At 38.7% G+C, this 18,006-nt stretch overlaps 3 protein-coding genes and 2 non-coding genes across 5 annotated transcripts in view; 2 read left to right on the top strand and 3 right to left on the bottom strand.

The window, feature by feature from the left end:
* rab6ba (RAB6B, member RAS oncogene family a) overlaps positions 1–9,217 on the top strand; it is a 96,322-nt gene extending 87,105 nt beyond the window's left edge. The window contains exon 8 of the mRNA XM_033622117.2: positions 5,253–9,217. Within this exon, the coding sequence (XP_033478008.1) occupies positions 5,253–5,317 (65 nt within the window). The 3' untranslated portion in view covers positions 5,318–9,217. The remainder of the gene's footprint in view (positions 1–5,252) is intronic.
* The window catches only part of myo7ba (myosin VIIBa), a 222,945-nt gene that overhangs the window by 67,930 nt on the left and 137,009 nt on the right, over positions 1–18,006 (top strand). The window lies entirely within an intron of this gene.
* On the bottom strand, positions 13,878–17,306 carry LOC117253708 (uncharacterized). Its single transcript, XM_033621329.2, has 4 exons — positions 16,844–17,306; positions 15,914–16,398; positions 14,392–14,496; positions 13,878–14,308 (listed from the first exon to the last, which is right to left on the bottom strand). The coding sequence occupies exons 2-4, from the start codon at positions 16,270–16,272 to the stop codon at positions 14,263–14,265; spliced, it is 510 nt and encodes a 169-aa protein (XP_033477220.2). The 5' UTR covers positions 16,273–16,398; positions 16,844–17,306; the 3' UTR covers positions 13,878–14,262.
* trnap-ugg (transfer RNA proline (anticodon UGG)) lies at positions 17,311–17,382 on the bottom strand. The gene has a single exon. It is a non-coding gene; the product is annotated as a tRNA-Pro (tRNA).
* Positions 17,837–17,908, bottom strand: trnap-cgg (transfer RNA proline (anticodon CGG)). The gene has a single exon. It is a non-coding gene; the product is annotated as a tRNA-Pro (tRNA).

Here is an 18,006-nt window from a genome sequence, read left to right as displayed (position 1 = left end):
GACATTGCCTCGCTGCAGCGGTCGCGGGTTAGAGTTTGGCCTTATTTACCGTGTTATAATTCCTACACAGTTAGAAACATTTGTAATTTGCATTATAATTTTCTTTTTCATAAATGTGCTTGTCATGCATTATTTACATGACCTTCATAAAAAGAGTCACAGATAGTAAATTAATAATAAAAAATTAAGTAAGACTCAATTTTAGGAAATGTATCAGCATAATAATAAATATAATAATAATAAAAATAAATAGAAAAAATAGAAATAAATAAAAATGAAATAAAAAAGAGATATGGTAATAGCAAAAAAAAATCAAAACTATTAAATTCAATTTTTTATATATATAAATACAATCCACAGAAAAAAGTAATACATGATAAGAGAGAAAATAAACAACACCATACTTTTTCTAAGAGGAAACGTATAGTTGTTAAATGTGTGATTCAAGTTAACATTTAGGGCTGTTTTATAAAGTACTAACGTCACATCATGCCACTTCCATTCACAGCATTTTCAAGGTGAAGTGGTTTGGGTGAAGATGCCTCTTAAGTGACGCCATGATTGTCACTGTGTTGTCTCCTGGTGAAGCAGTAAAACTTGACAAGTGAACGTTACATCTGTTTTCAGTATAAATCATAAAATGCAGCCACAACAGAGGACAGTGTTGCTTCTGCACCTAATTAAGACCCCAGAGAATATGGCCAAGAGAAATGTATTGTCGGGTAAATACACCAGTTCCTGTGCTGTCCCTGGAAAATAACAATGACGTGCTCTTCCTACAGCAAGTTTGATTCACCACTGTTACATATTTGGCTTTCTCATCCAGTTGGTATTTTTTAAGATATGATTTTAAAGCTGCGGACCAAACGACCAAGCTTAATGTGATAGGGTTTGCTCGTAGTTAAGAACCCACAGAGAGTTAACACCAAACTCTATAGTTTCCCATTTTAGCATCTTGCAGCTCATTATTTTGATTTTACGGCCTGCGACTTTACTGTTTTGGTTCAGTCTCACCCCTTTCATCATCATCGTTTCCAGCTGTAGCAGGCAGCTGTTTTCAAAGAAGAAGCTCTAATAAACTGACGGTGCACTACCTGCCCAGCACTAAACAGCAGACACATGAATTAGCAACAGGCTGGTGAACAAGAGAGTGAATTTGTGATAGATTAAGTTTCTGTATCTGCTGGATGTGTAGAAAGGAAACTCTTTGCTGACATGTTCACCATATCAACTTATAAGATGATAATATGTCACTGTTGTGTTTACAGCTTGTGTCACTGCCCCCAAGTGGCCAAAAAGGTAAATTAATGTAGTTTTAACTTAAGGGTTCCTGTCTTAAAGCTGGCGAAGTGGCGCATGGTGCAGCGCAATTGGTGCAGCCAATGTACTTGCATGGGCATGTAGGTTTTAAATTAAGGTGTGGTCAGATGTATTGTTGGTGTATTGCTATTGTATTTTGAGGCAGCTGAAAGCGATTTGGCCATTGACCAGCAAAAACCTGGTCTAGAGTCAGAATGGAGCCGTACTTTCATGCTATTTAAAGGGCGCATTATTCAAATAGTACGATACGCCTACATATGGCCGTACACTCTTCTTGATACACAGACAGGGACGTGTGGAATGGTTGCGGGAGGGTGAAATAACACATCATTAATGAGGAAAATATTAATTAGATTCTGTAAAATGTGAACGTAGCAGAGAGCAGAGCAGAGCTGCTGTCAGACTCCACATTAAAGGAGATACTGTTTACATTTATACACGAGGAGCAGCGTAACTTCATTCATTATTTCAGAAAAGTTTAGTTCTGTTGCTGCAGTGACATTATAGCTTTTACTGCATTACTCTCATCAAAAAACTGCTCACTTCTCCAATTTACCGAATCCGCCATGTAATTATAAATGACACTTAATTTGGTTGGATTCATGTTACGCCAAAACACACCTATGATTATTAAGGCACTAAATACGACCCCTTTGCCTCTTCTACTTTGATTTGTGTCCAGATTATGCACCATTTAACTTGCAAAAGGACACTGTGCATGCACTTGAGACCATTTGCTATAGATCGTTTAAATAAAGCTGTGATTTCTGGTTATTGAAGTTTCCTCTGGATGTCATTTGAACAACCTTAGCATACCCTGACAATATGAAACATCTACTAGTGGAGCAGTAGCAGAACTCATTGCTTATTGTATAGCACGTACTGCAGACCGTACCTACACACACACACACACACATACACACACACACACACACACAGGTATCAGAAGACAGAAGTGTTCAGGACTGAGTTGCTCACTCGGTTTGGTGATGTTGACAGCTGAGATAAGGCCTTAAGATTCCAGATGCTCAAGTATATGTTCTCATTTAAAGACTGTCCATCAAATGTTACCACACCGTGATGACACGCTTCCATAAAATATGAAAACACACATCAGCTGCTGCGGTTAACAGCACCAGCCACTGTAGGCATTTACAAAGCCACCCTGGGATTGTTTCCAGACTCACTTGCATACAATATGTAGGCCACAGTTTGTGTCTTATACATGCATAATGCTCACTGGAAAAATGAATAATAAGTAGGAGTGTGCCACTGCTGCCATGCTGCCACACTCTCCAGCAGCAGTGTATAGACGCATTCGCAAGTACTCAGTCATGATACACTCCTCTGCTCTGGAGGATTCACTGGGAATAACACCTCGTCTGACGTGAATAACAAACTGCAGAATCATTCTGACTTATAGCAACAGCTCATTAACACACTATTGTGCGTCAGCGTTAATTGACGCACAGCAGTGCCAGTGACCAAAATCCAATCTCAGTTCATTACTAACTAACAATAGAGGAGAGGTTTTTGTACATGTTGTCAGAGGGGGACAAAATAATGACATAAGTATTAATAGATAAATAAATAAACATGGAAATAAGTAAATAAATGTGAAAAATATATATATACATATAAATAAATGAAATAAAAAATAAATTGATGCATAAATAAAGAAATAAATGCCAAGGTTAGGGAACAGAATAACAGAAATATTTTTCCTAATACATTTTTGTAGTTTTACAAATATGTAGAAATAAATTCTGGATATTTATTTATTAATGTCTTCTTTATCATTTTTTAATTTATTTGTTTATCAGTATATTTCAGATGTTATTTATCATTATTATCGTTATTATTATTTTATTGTCTCATATAGGTCTTTTGACTGATAAAACTTTTGATGTCATCTTAAATCAGTTAATGGGAAATGGCACCATCTAGTGGTGGTTAAGTGGTACTGTAGTCATCCATGCATGTACTGAGGTTTGCCTCTCTGAACCACAACATGAATGTGTATTTTTAAGGAGCCCAACACTTTCATCTGGATGTCCTCTTTGAAAATATTCATATCAACTAATGTATCCATGTTAACACTATCTTCATTATTTTCCAACCTTGACCTTATTTTCATATGTCATTGTGTGTGACTGACTAACAGGAGAAACTGTTTCTGGAATAGGTCCAGTATTGAGCGACAGGGCTGCCTCCAGAAGGTGTGAACCAGGCTGCAGTGTAATCCTTGCAGGCAGCTGAACACTGTCAATGTTCTAAGTGTCTGACAACATAAAAGAAAAGATCCCTCCAGAGATTGACCTTTTTGTTAGAGTAAAATACTTTATGTTTCGCCATTGCCAATCCCACCAGACTCCATTTACAGTAACAGTAATTTTAGCATGTATAGAGGCAGCATATTTTCATAATCAACTGGGTGAATTAAAGGACAACTTCGGTATTTTTCAACCTGGGCCCTATTTCCCCATGTGTATGTGTGCGTATGATTCATAGGTACAACTCGTTCTAAAATTGGTTCAGTATTGAGGGAGGCGGATGCAGCCGGAACCGCAAAACAAGCTAAAACAGTAGATATGGGGGCAAATGCGTCCCGTATAAGTTTGCGCATTAAAAGTGCTTTTTTCCGCCACTGACCGGTTCAGATCGCCAGTGCTATGAGTGGAGTCAGCTGTTAGTCAGTGTTGGAGCTGAGAGGGGGAGGGCTGCCCCGGTGGGTACTGTAAGTGAGTATATGTGTATGAAGTGTGTGTTTTTTCGCCACTGACCGGTTCAGTTCGCCAGTGCTATCTCTGTAAATAGCATACTAGCCTTTCCCTTACCTCTGGGCTGTGTGATGTCACGAGCTTTGCTTCACTGTGTCTGTAGCTCTCTCTACTTGTGGGACAGCCGTTTTCTTGAGGAAGAGGTGTTTCAGGATTGGATGTCTTCTCTTCTTCGGCTGACAGTAGTCATCTTGGGAGAAGTGAGCACTGCAGACCCGATGGTCTTCAAGGCGCAGTGTCTGGACAGGAGTGTTAGCATCCATTTGTAGCACAACTAGCCACAACTTCAGCATCTTGCCGTCCAACAAAGGCAGCCTATGAAAGCTGTACGGGGTGTTGCGCGACATCCTGTTCTTGCGTTCGGGAAAAAGGCCCGTTTATTTGAGCACTCCACAAACTCCGGTAACACTCCAGGGGGTAGCACTTTTAATGCACAAACTTATACGGGATGCATTTGACCCCGTTACCGTTTTAGCTCGTTTCGCGGCTCCCGGTTGCATCCGCCTCCCTCAATACTGAACCAATTTTAGAATGAGTTGTACCCATGAATCATACGCACACATACACATGGGGAAATAGGGCCCAGATTAAAAAATACCGAAGTTGTCCTTTAAGGGTTCATTTCAACCAAAGCAGAGTTGGTGATTGTTGGAACAGTAAAAAGACAAACCAAGATGGCTTTTGTTTTATTTTGCTTCTGTCGACTTGAATGAAGTGTGTTTTACGAAGATAAAGTCATTGTTTGTTTAAGTGAAGTCTGGTGGGTTTGGTGATAGTGATTTTAGGGCTGTTTCTGGTTAAACAAAAAGGATCTTACTCTTTAACAAAAAGGTCTACCTCCTGTAGGGATCCTTTCATAATGCTGTCAGACACTCGAGCCTGTCAGTGGCAAAAACAAACACTTTTAGTGGACATCAGTTGACGATGCAAACGGTCCCCCCAAATGTTCACATTGCAGCCAGTTTTGTTGCTGCTGGCTGAAGTAGTCTCGCTCAGTACTGGATCAATTCCAAAAATTGTTGTTCCCATTCGTCACTTAGACAGAAAAACATTAGAGAATGGGATCCAGGTTTGAAAATACCAAACTTACCTTTAAAGTGCATGCAGCTGAATGAGATCAAGACCAAATGTTTCCTTAACGTCCTTCTCCAGTGATCGACATCAAGTTGGACAAACCGCAGGAGCCCCAGACTACTGAGGGCGGCTGTTCCTGTTAATACTCAGCACCATCCTGGAACAGAAAACATCATTTACACCACATGCTTGTTATGTCGCTTCCTATTGGTTAACCTGCAGTTGACTTTGCACGTTGAGAATCTGGCCTCCTTCACCTGACTATTGGTCATCGGTTGGAACTAGCAATATGTGAATTTGGTTCTAAAGTAGTGTAGCCTACTTTGTTAATGAAACTGCCAAAAAAAAGTCTTACAACTTGCAAAAAAAGAAAGAAAAGATGTGAAAAAAGATCCCCAAGTTAGATCTGTGGATACGATTTTTTTAAGTAGAAAAGGAAGTTTCCCCAGTTTCTTTTTTGTATTTTTGTATATTCAGGGAAATCTCTCTGGAAAGGTTGTTTTTTTAAAAGATGTAAACAACTCAGCTCTGTGTTTGAGAGCTCGATAGGAACAGATGGTTTTAGACGTATTTTTACGGATCCCACTCTTGTTATAGGCAAAAACGGAGGTCGTTCCCACATTATTACCTAGATGCTAATCCCGTGAAAACCTAACCCTAACCCCTTACACAGCCATTTTTGACTTTCTACCTGCACTTAACCATTTCAAGGCTTATTACCTAAACGTAACTGATTTTAATCTGAAGCCTAAACCCTGCCGTCCAGTTTGGCGGGCCAATCACAGCGCTCCTGCCCATAATTCCTGTGGGATCCATAATTTTGCGTTGCAGGAACTGAACAGTAACATCTTGAGTATCTAATGCATGCCTAGTTTTTGAGCATAGGTACTGTCTACCAGTGTACACAATATGTAAATGGTAACATTACACCAGTGACTTAATGCACTCTGATAATGACTAGTCCAAGTCTTTTTGTTTATGAAAACTGTTGAACTGGATTTGTATACTTGACTTCAGAATATCTCTTTGTCGTGCGTGTGTGTATAAATGTGTGCTTTCTGTATAGGCAACGTTAGAATGCAGATATATAGAGGGCCACTGCCAAGTCGTGTCATTCTTGCCACATTAACGGCACCATTAAGATCACCATTTGTTTGCAGTATGTCATAGATTTCCCCTCCGCACTCACAACGAAATGACATCTGCTGTTGCATCGTGTGATATCTTGGTAGTTGTGATTATGGTAGTCTGCACATTATGCTGTAAGTGAGCAGTGGAGAATCAAAGCCCTTGCCTTGTGTCACAGAGGAACAAAGTTCCCCGTGTGGTGATCTGTAGACTTTAATGACAGTCCTCCCCCAAAAAACAACAACATAGGTCGTTTGTACAAGCAGATTATTATGGCCCAAAGTCACGTTTATTTTCAGGTGGCAACCTCTAGTGGCTGTAGTGACAGGAGCAAAGGAGGAAGTCAGGTGTCGTAGTATAAAGAGCAACAAAGTCTGCATAGTGAGGAGGTCGGGTGGGCGGACAGGTCCAGGACACAGGACTATGACCCAGAAGACCACTGTTCGTGTTGATGTATTATTAGATCTGATGCCTGTTTAGTCCTGTGAGACTTGCTCGCCTAGCACATATGCCAAGAAACATTTCTAGCTTCTAGTTGTACTTCAGCAATATGCAGCCTGCTGAATATGCACAGTAGTGTTTCTCCTGCTGGTCCCACTCAAGAGTTCCCGCTCAGCTCACAGACTTTATATTATGATGACATGACCGATTTTTGAATCGCTTTTCTTGGCTTGAGGAAAGTTTTACAAATACAAGAGACCTCCATTGATCAAAAATAGTAGAAAGAGTCATGATTGACCTTGCTTGCAGTTTGAGATGTAACCAAAAGTCAAGTTAGGCCTATGTATGTAACATACGTGACATAATGTCCTGACGTTAAAGTAATGTACTCACGCCAACTTGCATGAGTAACTGAAACTACATAACAAGCCTACTTATTTGGACCTGAACCTCGATCTTTTCCTACTCCTAACCAAGTATTTTTGTTGCCTAAATATAACTACGTCATCCACATGTTAAAAAACAGTGACCGTTAATGGTCACATGTCGTTTTGCGAGTCACTGGCAAATGAGCTGTCGTTGAGGCATGAGGACGTGTTGATCTCAGGTATACATAGAGATCTGGATATAGCATTGGAAGCAGGGCCCTGTTAATTCCTTTGAAAGTTGCTCAGTGGTGCATGATGGCAGAAAAGATCTGGGTATAAAATTACCTGGATCTTCTCCATCAGTTGGCCCATAGAGCGAGCGCAGAAGACACTTCAACAAGTGAGTGGCAAAGGTCAGGTTTAGCCCGTTGGTATTTTTGAATGGGGATATGATATAATCATTCGGCTCTTCTAGACTGTGTTTTCAGACCACATGGATGATAAGGGGGTGATCGGCGCTACCTTCGCACTGTGCAGCCCATAGAGCAGGCAAACTAGAGACTGACGGTGGCCGAGTGTCTTATTTCCATTGGCTGAACGGCAGATTTTCTGTTTCGTGCTTTGCCAACTTGAACGACTCTTCAAGACTCTTCAAGACTCCGAAATGTTATCAGACCAAATGGATCACATCCTGATAGTAAAGCGAGTAATTTTGCGGGGTTGTGATGCTCAAAAAAACATTATCCACTCATTTACAGATGTCTTTATCACCATGTTAGTCAATGGGAAAAAGTTTTGGGCCACAGGGAGTCACATGACAGACCGTGGAAATTGCAGTAACGCTGTTTAGCCACTGAAAGTTGGCTTCAAAGCCTGGCGCACTTCCTGGGGGCCTGGGAACAACGCTATATAAATGTAATTGACTAGACTTGAACAAACGACCTGTGTGGTTGTACGGGTTGGAGGACTTGTTGACTTTAATGCAGGTTCTGTGATCCAGACAGACCGCTAACAACTTAAATCAGTGCATTGTAAACCAGTTCTATTCCTGACAGAAGACTATTTTGCACATGTAGACCTTTCAGGTTAATATGAAGTTCTGAAAAGCTTCATTGTAAATGTACAGTCACTGAAGACGCGTCTGATTGTCACGTGACGTGTCCCCACTGAGATGAGGTTTTCTTTGCTGCTTGTGTTTAAACTGACTACTGACGCTGGCATTATGCAATGTTGCAATGTTGTTTAAATTTGGTCTTAACACACTGGCGGTGAAGTCGGCCAGTGACGAGAACACTACTTTGATTTGACTCGTCTTTGAAGTGAAATCTTACTGCACTTTTGAAGAACATGTTTTAGAATTAGAGTGACAATGTAAGTCTTAGAAACATGGTTTAAAAAAAGAATCTTTATCTCCAGAACATTTGGAGTACTGTGTCTTAGAGTAGACTTTATGAATTGTTCACACATGTCCAAAAAAGGGGAGCACTCTTGTGAGAACTAGTGAACCTTTCTAACCCACATAATGAGCCAAATAATAATAATAATACTAAGAGACAGAGTTGGATCAAATATCACAGGAGACACAGACTGGAACACACTCTCTTGTGGGTTTGGGAAAGACAAAGACAGGTTGTTTTTAAAGTTAAAATCCCTGGAAATGAAAGACAAAGTGATAATGTATCAACCCTCTGCATCGCTGCCTATTTATTATCTCCAAACAGGAATGTACTGCTCTTATTACCGACCACACAGCCTTGTAAAGAGAGCACTTTTTGAGAAATGACTCGTTGGGGTTTTAATTTTAAATGAGGACAAATGATTATTCAGTAGACGTTCCTTTGTATTTATTCCTCTTGCATATTGAAGTCCCACTTAGAGGCCCGTTTGAGCATTCCCTGGAAATGGACCAAGTAGTGCAACAAATGTCTTTGCGTGTCGGGGGTCTGCGTTTGAGGATGGAGGCTGTGGCCATTCCCTGGGGGTGTGTATGTTCTGTCACAGCTCTGTGCAGCAGACCTGATCAGTCCAGAGCTGACTCTCCATTCACACTGTACAGAGATCTAGCATGTCTCTCCAAATGATTAATAAAGATGTCTTATTACCAAAGTCGTGCACTCTTCTTTTTTCCCCTGAACTTTTCTTCTAACACTGTACACCTCTGAGGTACCCGTCTTTCAGACTTCTACCTGTCCACCTTATTGTGATCCAGTACCTGTGCAGTGATCGTGTCTTTTTGTCACTGTCCTTTTGATGGACTTGTTTCAAAAAGTATGGAGGACAAAAAATGACTTTAAACTGCAATGTTACTCAGTCGGACTGACCTGATGACCTGGGAACAACACTTGAACAATCAAGTAAAATAAATAGAGGAATACTTCAATAAATACTTAAAAGACTGTCTAAATAAAAGAGGAATAAATACACAAATAGAGGAATAAATAAATTAATACATAAAAGAGATAAATGTATAATAAAAAAGGAATGAATAAATAAATTTGTAGATAAATAGAGGAATAAATACATTAATACATAAAAAAGAAATAAATGTATAATAAAAACCGGAGGAAAAAAAAAAATTCTACTAACCAAAATAATATTGTATAAATAAATGTATATATAAATAGAAGAATAAATTATTATAATTAAATACATAAATAAATCTAAAAATCAAGTATATAAAATTAAATAAATATAAAAAATGTAGTAAAATAAAGTAAATAAATAAATGTTTAAATAAGTAGACTTTTTATTTATTTGTTTATACATTTATCTATTTATACATTTATTATTTACATATCTATATATTCCTCTATTTATTTATTTATTTTTTACATATTTATTTATTGCTCTATCCAATAGAGGAATAAATAAACATGTATAAATTAAAAACAGGGATAAAATAAATAAATAGGTAAAAAATACATTTATAAATAAACATAGAAATAAATGCGTAAATGAATGAAAAAAATGTTGAAATTAATATGGAAATAAATAGATAAATGTATAGATAAATAAAGTTGATAATTAAACTAACATAAATATCTTAAATTTATTTCTACATATTTTGTGTTATTTCTGTATTCCTGTCTGTATGTTGATGAGGTCGGAGGTCCTAACCTTATTTCACCATTTATTTATTCTTTTATTTGATTTTATATTTATTTATTAGCATATGTATGTATTCATTCCTGTAGGTATTTGCACATTATTTGTTTATTTATTTATTTACTGATAGTTGTGTCATTTTTGTCCTCCATACAACTGTGTGAAAAAACAGTTATGACAGTATCTATTTTAAAATCACTTACAATGAACCTGTGCACTGAAAATGACAGGTGGTGTTGATTCAGGGGTTCCTGAGTTCACCTTAAGGAATGTGGTGGTATATTAAGCAAAAAAAGGCTGGGAACCACAGGTGTAGTTACAGCAATGAAGCAATTATTGTGTCAGTGTCAAGTATTTGTACATGTTGGAGCGTGCACAGTTTCTACTACACAACAACTCCAGTTTCTGCTGATGAGTACTGGCTTTATTGATCAGTGCTGGATTAACCCAGATTAAGGCCCCGGGGCACACATGAGCCGTTGGCCCCAGTTTGAGTACATCTAGGCCTTTATTACAAATTGTTCTTTAATGGTGAATATTATCAGAAACACATCTGGAGTGAATCCTTAGTTTAGTCCCAGAGTAACCGTACTGCGAGCACACATAAGCACTGGAGGTATTTGAGTTTATTCCACATAAAACACATATTAACAAAGGAATGTACTCTGTCATTACAGCTCTGTTTGGAAACTGTCTTGCACCATGTTTGTTGCAAAGAATTCTGACCATGAAATGTGTTTACCTGTTGTGTCACTGGATCAAATACCTGTGTCATTAGCCAGTCTGAACAGACCAACCCACAGTGGTTGAATGTAACTAAGTACATTTACTCAGTTGCAGCAGTTACTTTATAACAGCAGATTATTTTTACTTTGAATACTTTTTATGTGATAATAATTTTGTACTTTAATTCAGCTAATTGTTGCTTTTATTTTAGTAAATGATCTGAGTACTTCCACCACAGCCAACCTGCAGGATTCAGATTCTTCACTTAAGTAAAAGTACCAGTACAATGATGCAAAAATACTCCTTTACAAGTAAAGGTCCTAAAGGGGTTAATGTCTCCACAGGTAAGGGACTTGCACAGTTGCACAGAATCCCTTAAAAGTTCTCCTAAGTTAAGGAAAAGTATTATTACAATATGTTATTAATAAATAAATGTATAAAAACAGGAATAAAATAAATATGTACTGAAATAAATTGTAAACAGATACAGGAAAAAAGAAAATGAAAAAAATGTAGAAATAAACAGGTAATTGCATAGTAACATAAAGTTGATGATTAAACTGATATAAATAAATACCTTGAATTTATTTCTGTATTTATCATTCCTGTCTTGGTAAAATACAACCTCTCTTCATGGCACTACCCCAGCTGGAAACACAGTGGTGTCTTGGTAAAAAGCAACCGCTTTTGTGGAACTATCCTGGCAGGAAACAACAACTGCTTTTCATGGCGCCATTCCAGCTGGAAACACAGCGATGTCTCAGTTATAAACAGCTGCTTTTCATGGCGCTATCCCCAGTGGAAAAACAGCATCATTTGGTGACTAAAAAACTGCTGGAAACATGACAATAACTCACAAAAACACACAGTTTTGCTTAAACGTGACAAGGAGCCTCAACTACATGGTCTAAATGAAAGAGGTAACAATACTGAGAAAACACTGGTTTAATCTTTAATGTTGTGTTTTATTTCATAAATACATGTGTGTTTTATGAAAATATTCATCTAAACAGTAAATCATGTGGTCAGTTAAAAAGTATAGTATGTCCTTCTAAAATGCAGTCAAGTAAAAGGTATAAAGTAACATAAAATGCAAAGACTCAAGTACCTTAAAGTTGTATTTCAGGAAATGTACTTAGTTACTTTCCATCCCTGACTGGCAGTTATTTCCTGTTATGTTGCAGCCTCAATCCCAGTGATCATCACTGCCATGACCGCACTCAGAGCCAGTAAATATGTTGGGAAACTGAAACTGGTGCTGTGCCACTTTCACAACCCTGTGTTGTTTGCTGGCTCTCTGCAGGGCCGCTGCCTTCCTGCTGCAGGCCAGACTGCAGCTGTGACGGCCAACTCTGCTGATTCCAGTTCATTTACAACTTGGATGCAGCTCCGTGTTTGGCATCAGTCAGTCACTGTGATAATACTGAACCGTGGGAACACATAAACGATATTGAGAGGGAAAAAAACACGCCATCAATCAAAATATAACCAAGTGTGTTACACAGGAGTACAGCAGAGACGACCTGTTAAAACTAGTTGGCTACAAAACCGGTGTGACAACTAACGGCACTCTTTCTCCATCCAGCGTGTCTCCAAACAACAATGACCTCAATATGACGGAGACGCCAAACACTGTAATACTTAGCAATGACCTTGGACTGAGATTTAATTCTCTTTTCATTTCAGAATGACATGTGCTGTGTTTTTTTTTACTGATATGTGCACATAAGGTAACACAAAGGCCATTTCCATGATAGTGATGATCCAGATTCTAATATCTTCGAACATGGAAAACTTGCCAGATGCTCGGTGAATGGAGTTTTTAATCCACTTTCATGGTTGAATGAGTCTTTTGTGATGCGTCTTTGTTGTGCATCGAGCCCACAGAAGTAATATTCACATTATGCGATTCAGAAATCTCCTACTGGCTTCACTTTTTTTTCAGTCACTCAAATACTTAATGTGTCATGAATGATGTCAACAGTAGACAACTGTCATGTTTTTGCTTTGAGTTTAAGATTCTTTTATGTCCAAAAGCCAAATGGTATAATCAGCATTAAAGGGTAAGTTTGGTATTTTCCAACCTGGACAATATTTTTCCATGTTTTTTCTGACTAAGTGACAAATTAAAACTATTTTTGAATTTCGTCCAGTATTGACCGAAACAAGCTGCAGTGTAACCACTCGCACCGTCAGTATATGTCGACTTAAAGTGTTTGTTTTTGCCACTGACAGGTTTAAGTTATTGTAATTGTCTGACATCATTGTGGAAAGGATTCTTACAGAGAAGACCTTTTTGTTAACAAGTAAGATCCTTTTTGTTTAACCAGAAACAGCACCAAAATCACCATCGCCACTTCCACCAGACTCCATTTAAATAAACAGTAATTTAATCACTGAAAAACTCACTCATTCAACGTCGACAGAAACAAAATAAAACTCACAAAAGCTGTTTTGTTTTGTCTTTCTACTGTTCCAACAATCACCAACTCTGGTTTGGTTGAAACAAACCTTAATTCACCCTGTAAGCTGGGAAGATAAGCTCACTCTATGCATACATGTACTGAAATTACTGTTTTTCTAAACGGAGTCTGGTGGACTTGGCAATGGCCACTTCTGGGCTGTTTCTTGTTAAACAAAAATGATCTTACTCTCTAACAACAAGCTCTGTCTCTGTGGGGATACTTTCCATAGGTTTTCGGACACTTAAAATAACAATCTGAGCCCATCAAGGGCAAAAACAAACACTTTATGTGGACATAACTTGATGAACAAACATTCCCAGAATGGTTACACTGCAGCCTGTTTCACCACTGGACAAATTTCAAAACCTGTTGTTCCCATTAGGGAGACCTAGACACAAAAACATTGGTTCAGGTTGAAAAACACCAAACTTACCCTTTAATTAGTAAATAAAAACACAAACAAAGAGAAATTTGTTGAAAAATAGTTTTATTAGATACTTTGTCAACTAGCTATCATAAATAAAAAAACAATAAGTTATATTCAGTGTTCAGCAGTGGCTATGGAAAAGGGAAAATCCTCAGGAGACCATCTGTTACGAGGGGGTCTCGGGGTGTGAGTCCCACTGGGACAGCTGAACCAAATCCCACAGCACCAGCTGGGAGAATTAAGCCCAGAATAAATAATGGGGAGACAGGGCACCTTTGGCTGAGGACAAAACAATGTCTTGACAGGAACACAAATGGATTCTCGGCCCTAACGGCCTCAACTTTCCTTCTGCTGACAAGGCTGAGTCGAGTCTTCTAGTGGCGTCTACCATCCGTAAATTACATCCTGAGAGGAGCTGTCGCATCTCTTTAAATAGTCTCTTCAGTTGAAAGCCTGCGCCAGGATTTCATTTCCCTTCAAATTAAAAAAGACAAAAATATTAGGCCACCGTTTCACTTTATTTCTCTGTTATTATCGTCACCAAAGTCAAAACTTACACGTTACTGCCCGGTACGATCCTCTCCTGGTGTTGCTTTGTCAAACTGAACCTCCTGAAGAACGCAGGCAGTTTGAGCTTCGTTCTCGCTGAGCTGGAGGAGGCACTGAAACATGAACGAGACAAGATTTAAGGGCTACAACTAACGATTATTTTCATTACCAATTAACCCTTTGAAACCTGAGCCAAGTGGCTTGATATATTTCAAATGGTAAGAAGGGAAAGAGCAGCTTAACAAGAAATTACCCAAAAAATTAGCAAAAAAATTGTAAAAAGTTACAAGAAAATTACCTGAAAATTAGCACAATTAAAAAAGTATATAACCACTCCGAGAAATGAACAGGGAAATTAACTAAAAATAAAAAAATGTAAAAAGTTACTAGAAAATTACCTTAAAGTTAGCACAAAAAAGGTAAAAAAAAACAACAACAAAACAAACAAAAACAACAACAAATAGGAAAATTACCTAAATATTAAAAAAAAAAAAAAAAAAAAAAAAGTTACCGGTAAATTACCTGAAAATTAGCACAATTAAAAAAGTGTATATATATATATAAAAAATAAACTAAAAAGGGAAATTACCTTAAAATTAGCACAAAAAGTAAAAAACAAAAACAAACTATTACCTAAAAATGTGAGAAAATATAAAATAAAAAAGAAAACCTGCAAGAAGTTACTAGAAAATCAGTCCAATAAAAAAAAGAAAGTAAAAACAAAAACTAACAAGGAAATTACCTGAAAAAAAAACAAAAAACTATTTTTTGATTTACTTTTTGATTTACTCGCCTGTTTCTCTCTTTATTAAACAAATTTTCAGGTTGTTTTTACTAATTTCCTGAAATCTGCGGGGCCTTTCTTGCCAAACTGCAAATCACCTTTTTTCCACTGTTTTAAAAACAAAAATGAAACCAATTCTTGTAAAGGCCGTCTGAACACAGCACAAGAAATCTGATGTTGATCCAGGTTTCAAAGGGTAAATGTGTCATTTTGTCCAAAATGTTTTGCGTTTTTTCTTGAAAAATGACTTAAAACAATAACTTGATTATCAGAGTAGTCACAGATTCAAATCCATTAACTGACTAATTCTTACAGCTCTACAGGATTTTACTCCCACAGCCGAACATAGCACTGCAGAGCCGAGGTGCTAACGAGAAGCTTTGTGGACAAACATACTGATTATCACCTGAGTGTGAATGGATAGGTATGGCTGGAATGTTTTGGTTACGATTCTTCAAATTTGACGCTGGTTTCAAGGAGACACTGCTCTCCTTCACTTTGGTTCTTTTTTAAACAGTTTCAGTCCTCACACACTTTAGAACAGCAGTGTTTGGAGAAAAAAAACTCTTCATATCAAAGCTACTTAAAAGAAACTGAAAATCAGGAGAAACAAGAGGTCAAAGGTCACAAACTTTCTTGTAAACAGTCCGGACAATTCCCATAAACAAAAACCTGCAATTACAGCACTATGAGTGTGTACTTGTGTTAATGTCCATGTATGTGTCTGTTTTCACTGTTTAACCCACCATTCTGCCTGCACCGACGGCTGTTTGGTCTCCGTCCCCTCCTCCTCAGCTGCTTGTTTCAGTCCATCTTCCTCCTCCTCCTCCTCCTGCTCGGCCTCTGCGTCCGCATCCTCCGGTATCTGCTCCCACAGCCTGCTGTCGACCCACAGAGCTTCCTGCAGGCTGAGGCCGTGGCCTATGCAGGTCACCCGGCGACACAGAGGGCAGCCCACGGTGAGCAGCCCGCCGCTGGCCTGCGACATCGTCTCCAGGCACGGCTCGCAGAAGGTGTGTCTGCAGTGGAGCACGCGGGGGATCCTGTCCATCCGAGAGTAGGGGAAGAGGCAGACGCTGCACTCGCCGTCCTCACATAGAACCATGGTGGAGCTGAGTGTGACTGCAGAGATCAGTTAGTGGATGATCTGTAAGTCCCAGTGAAAACTGCTCCACTGTCAAACGACTGATGATGAGGACTTGTTGGAGTAGACGGTCGCTGTAGGTTCTCTCTGTTATATAAAAATAAGTTTAGTTATCAGATGAATGAGCAGTTTATTATCCTCATCGCAATCAAAATAATGATTGCAGAGTAGGTAAATGTGGAGATAAAATAATGAAATAGGAAAAAGACACTGTAAAAGATGAATAACTAGACGTGCAACTTGATAAAATTAAACCTTTTCACAGCAGTAATATTTGAATAGTCAGACTTTAAGCAAAATTTAATCAAAAATACATCCTATTTTAACTTCATTATCTCTTTATTTATTTTAAGACTAAAATAATATTGTTTTTTAGGCCTGAATAAAAGTCGGCTGTATATTTTGAGTGTAGTCCAGACAGCGCTGACAATAAAAAAAAGAAAACTGACACTGAAAATGATAACAATGATACAAACATCCTCTACTTTAATGAAGGTAATAATGAAAATGTTTGTCTGTAAAGTCTACTCACAGTTCAGATGAAGCCCATGTAATAATGTTATTCCCAGAGCAGACTCAGAGCTCCTGTATTGTCCCTTTGGAGTGAACAGCTCAGTCACACTGCAGTGAATGGAAAGCCGGGCTCGTCTGCCGCCTGTTAAGAGTGTCTGCTGTGTTTGTGGGGGCGGAACACAAACTGTCTTCTCAGGGCCCCAAACCCCTCACACACACACACACACACACACACACACACACACACACAACAGCTGGGGAAGCAGAGCAGTGGAGATGCTCTTTGTTCAGTGTTTGAGGGAGGGCAGGTGGAGAAACGGGTCCGGGAAGTTTCGTTGGGAGGGGGGTGTAGGCAAATAGTGGATAGTAATAGACGCATGCAGATAACTGCTCGTATATGCAAAACCTAACCCACGTCATTGTAAATTTGGATGTATTAAAATTAAGTTGCACAATAATACACCAACACAGTGTCCTCATAAAGATGGGCTCGTCCGGGATTTGAACCCGGGACCTCTCGCACCCAAAGCGAGAATCATACCCCTAGACCAACGAGCCATACATGTACTCCAATAATGCTAGGCATTTATTCCTAGCATTACCAGGCTAGCTGTTGGTTTTATATTGTTGTTATTTGTGTTTACTATCTACACCTCCATGCCGGATAATTCCCGAGCTCTACTCCGTGCTATATAACCCATAACACCGGCTAAGCTAAGCTAACATTAGCTAGTCTAGAAACAGCATTCTATCTGGCTAACATGCTAGCTAAAGGTAAGGTAACATTCAAAGCCCAGAGGGTAACGTTATATGCCCTCAAAACAACTAAAATAATACGTCTCTATACGTGTAACACAGTAACCTGCTTTTGGAAACTACAATTACAGCGAGTTATGCCGAAGTGGATGTTTAAAACTACAACTAACGGTAATTGTTAACCGGTTGCAGCATCGCGTTAGCATATAGCTAATGCTAGCTGCTCCGAAAGCCGTTCATACACATACAAAAAGATGGGCTCGTCCGGGATTTGAACCCGGGACCTCTCGCACCCGAAGCGAGAATCATACCCCTAGACCAACGAGCCACGTGTTCTTGGAGGCAGACGCCACACAATTTATAGACGGCATCAACGGTTGAGTACAATGTGTAATAATGTTATTTTATTTTTGGGTGTATCGATGG

This window comes from Epinephelus lanceolatus, chromosome 6, assembly GCF_041903045.1.
Source record: "Epinephelus lanceolatus isolate andai-2023 chromosome 6, ASM4190304v1, whole genome shotgun sequence".
Taxonomy (NCBI): domain Eukaryota; kingdom Metazoa; phylum Chordata; class Actinopteri; order Perciformes; family Serranidae; genus Epinephelus; species Epinephelus lanceolatus.
Note: the sequence above shows the minus strand (reverse complement) of the source record. Positions and strands in the feature narration are given on the sequence as shown.

What these genes read in the sequence shown, in the direction of transcription:
- LOC117253708 (XM_033621329.2), bottom strand. Translation starts at nt 16,272, where the DNA reads ATGGTTCTATGTGAGGACGGCGAGTGCAGCGTCTGCCTCTTCCCCTAC. An exon ending in CCGTCGGTGCAGGCAGAATG is followed by an intron (nt 14,497 to 15,913) that starts GTGGGTTAAACA and finishes TTCATGTTTCAG; the next exon opens with TGCCTCCTCCAGCTCAGCGA. An exon ending in ATCGTACCGGGCAGTAACGT is followed by an intron (nt 14,309 to 14,391) that starts GTAAGTTTTGAC and finishes TTTAATTTGAAG; the next exon opens with GGAAATGAAATCCTGGCGCA.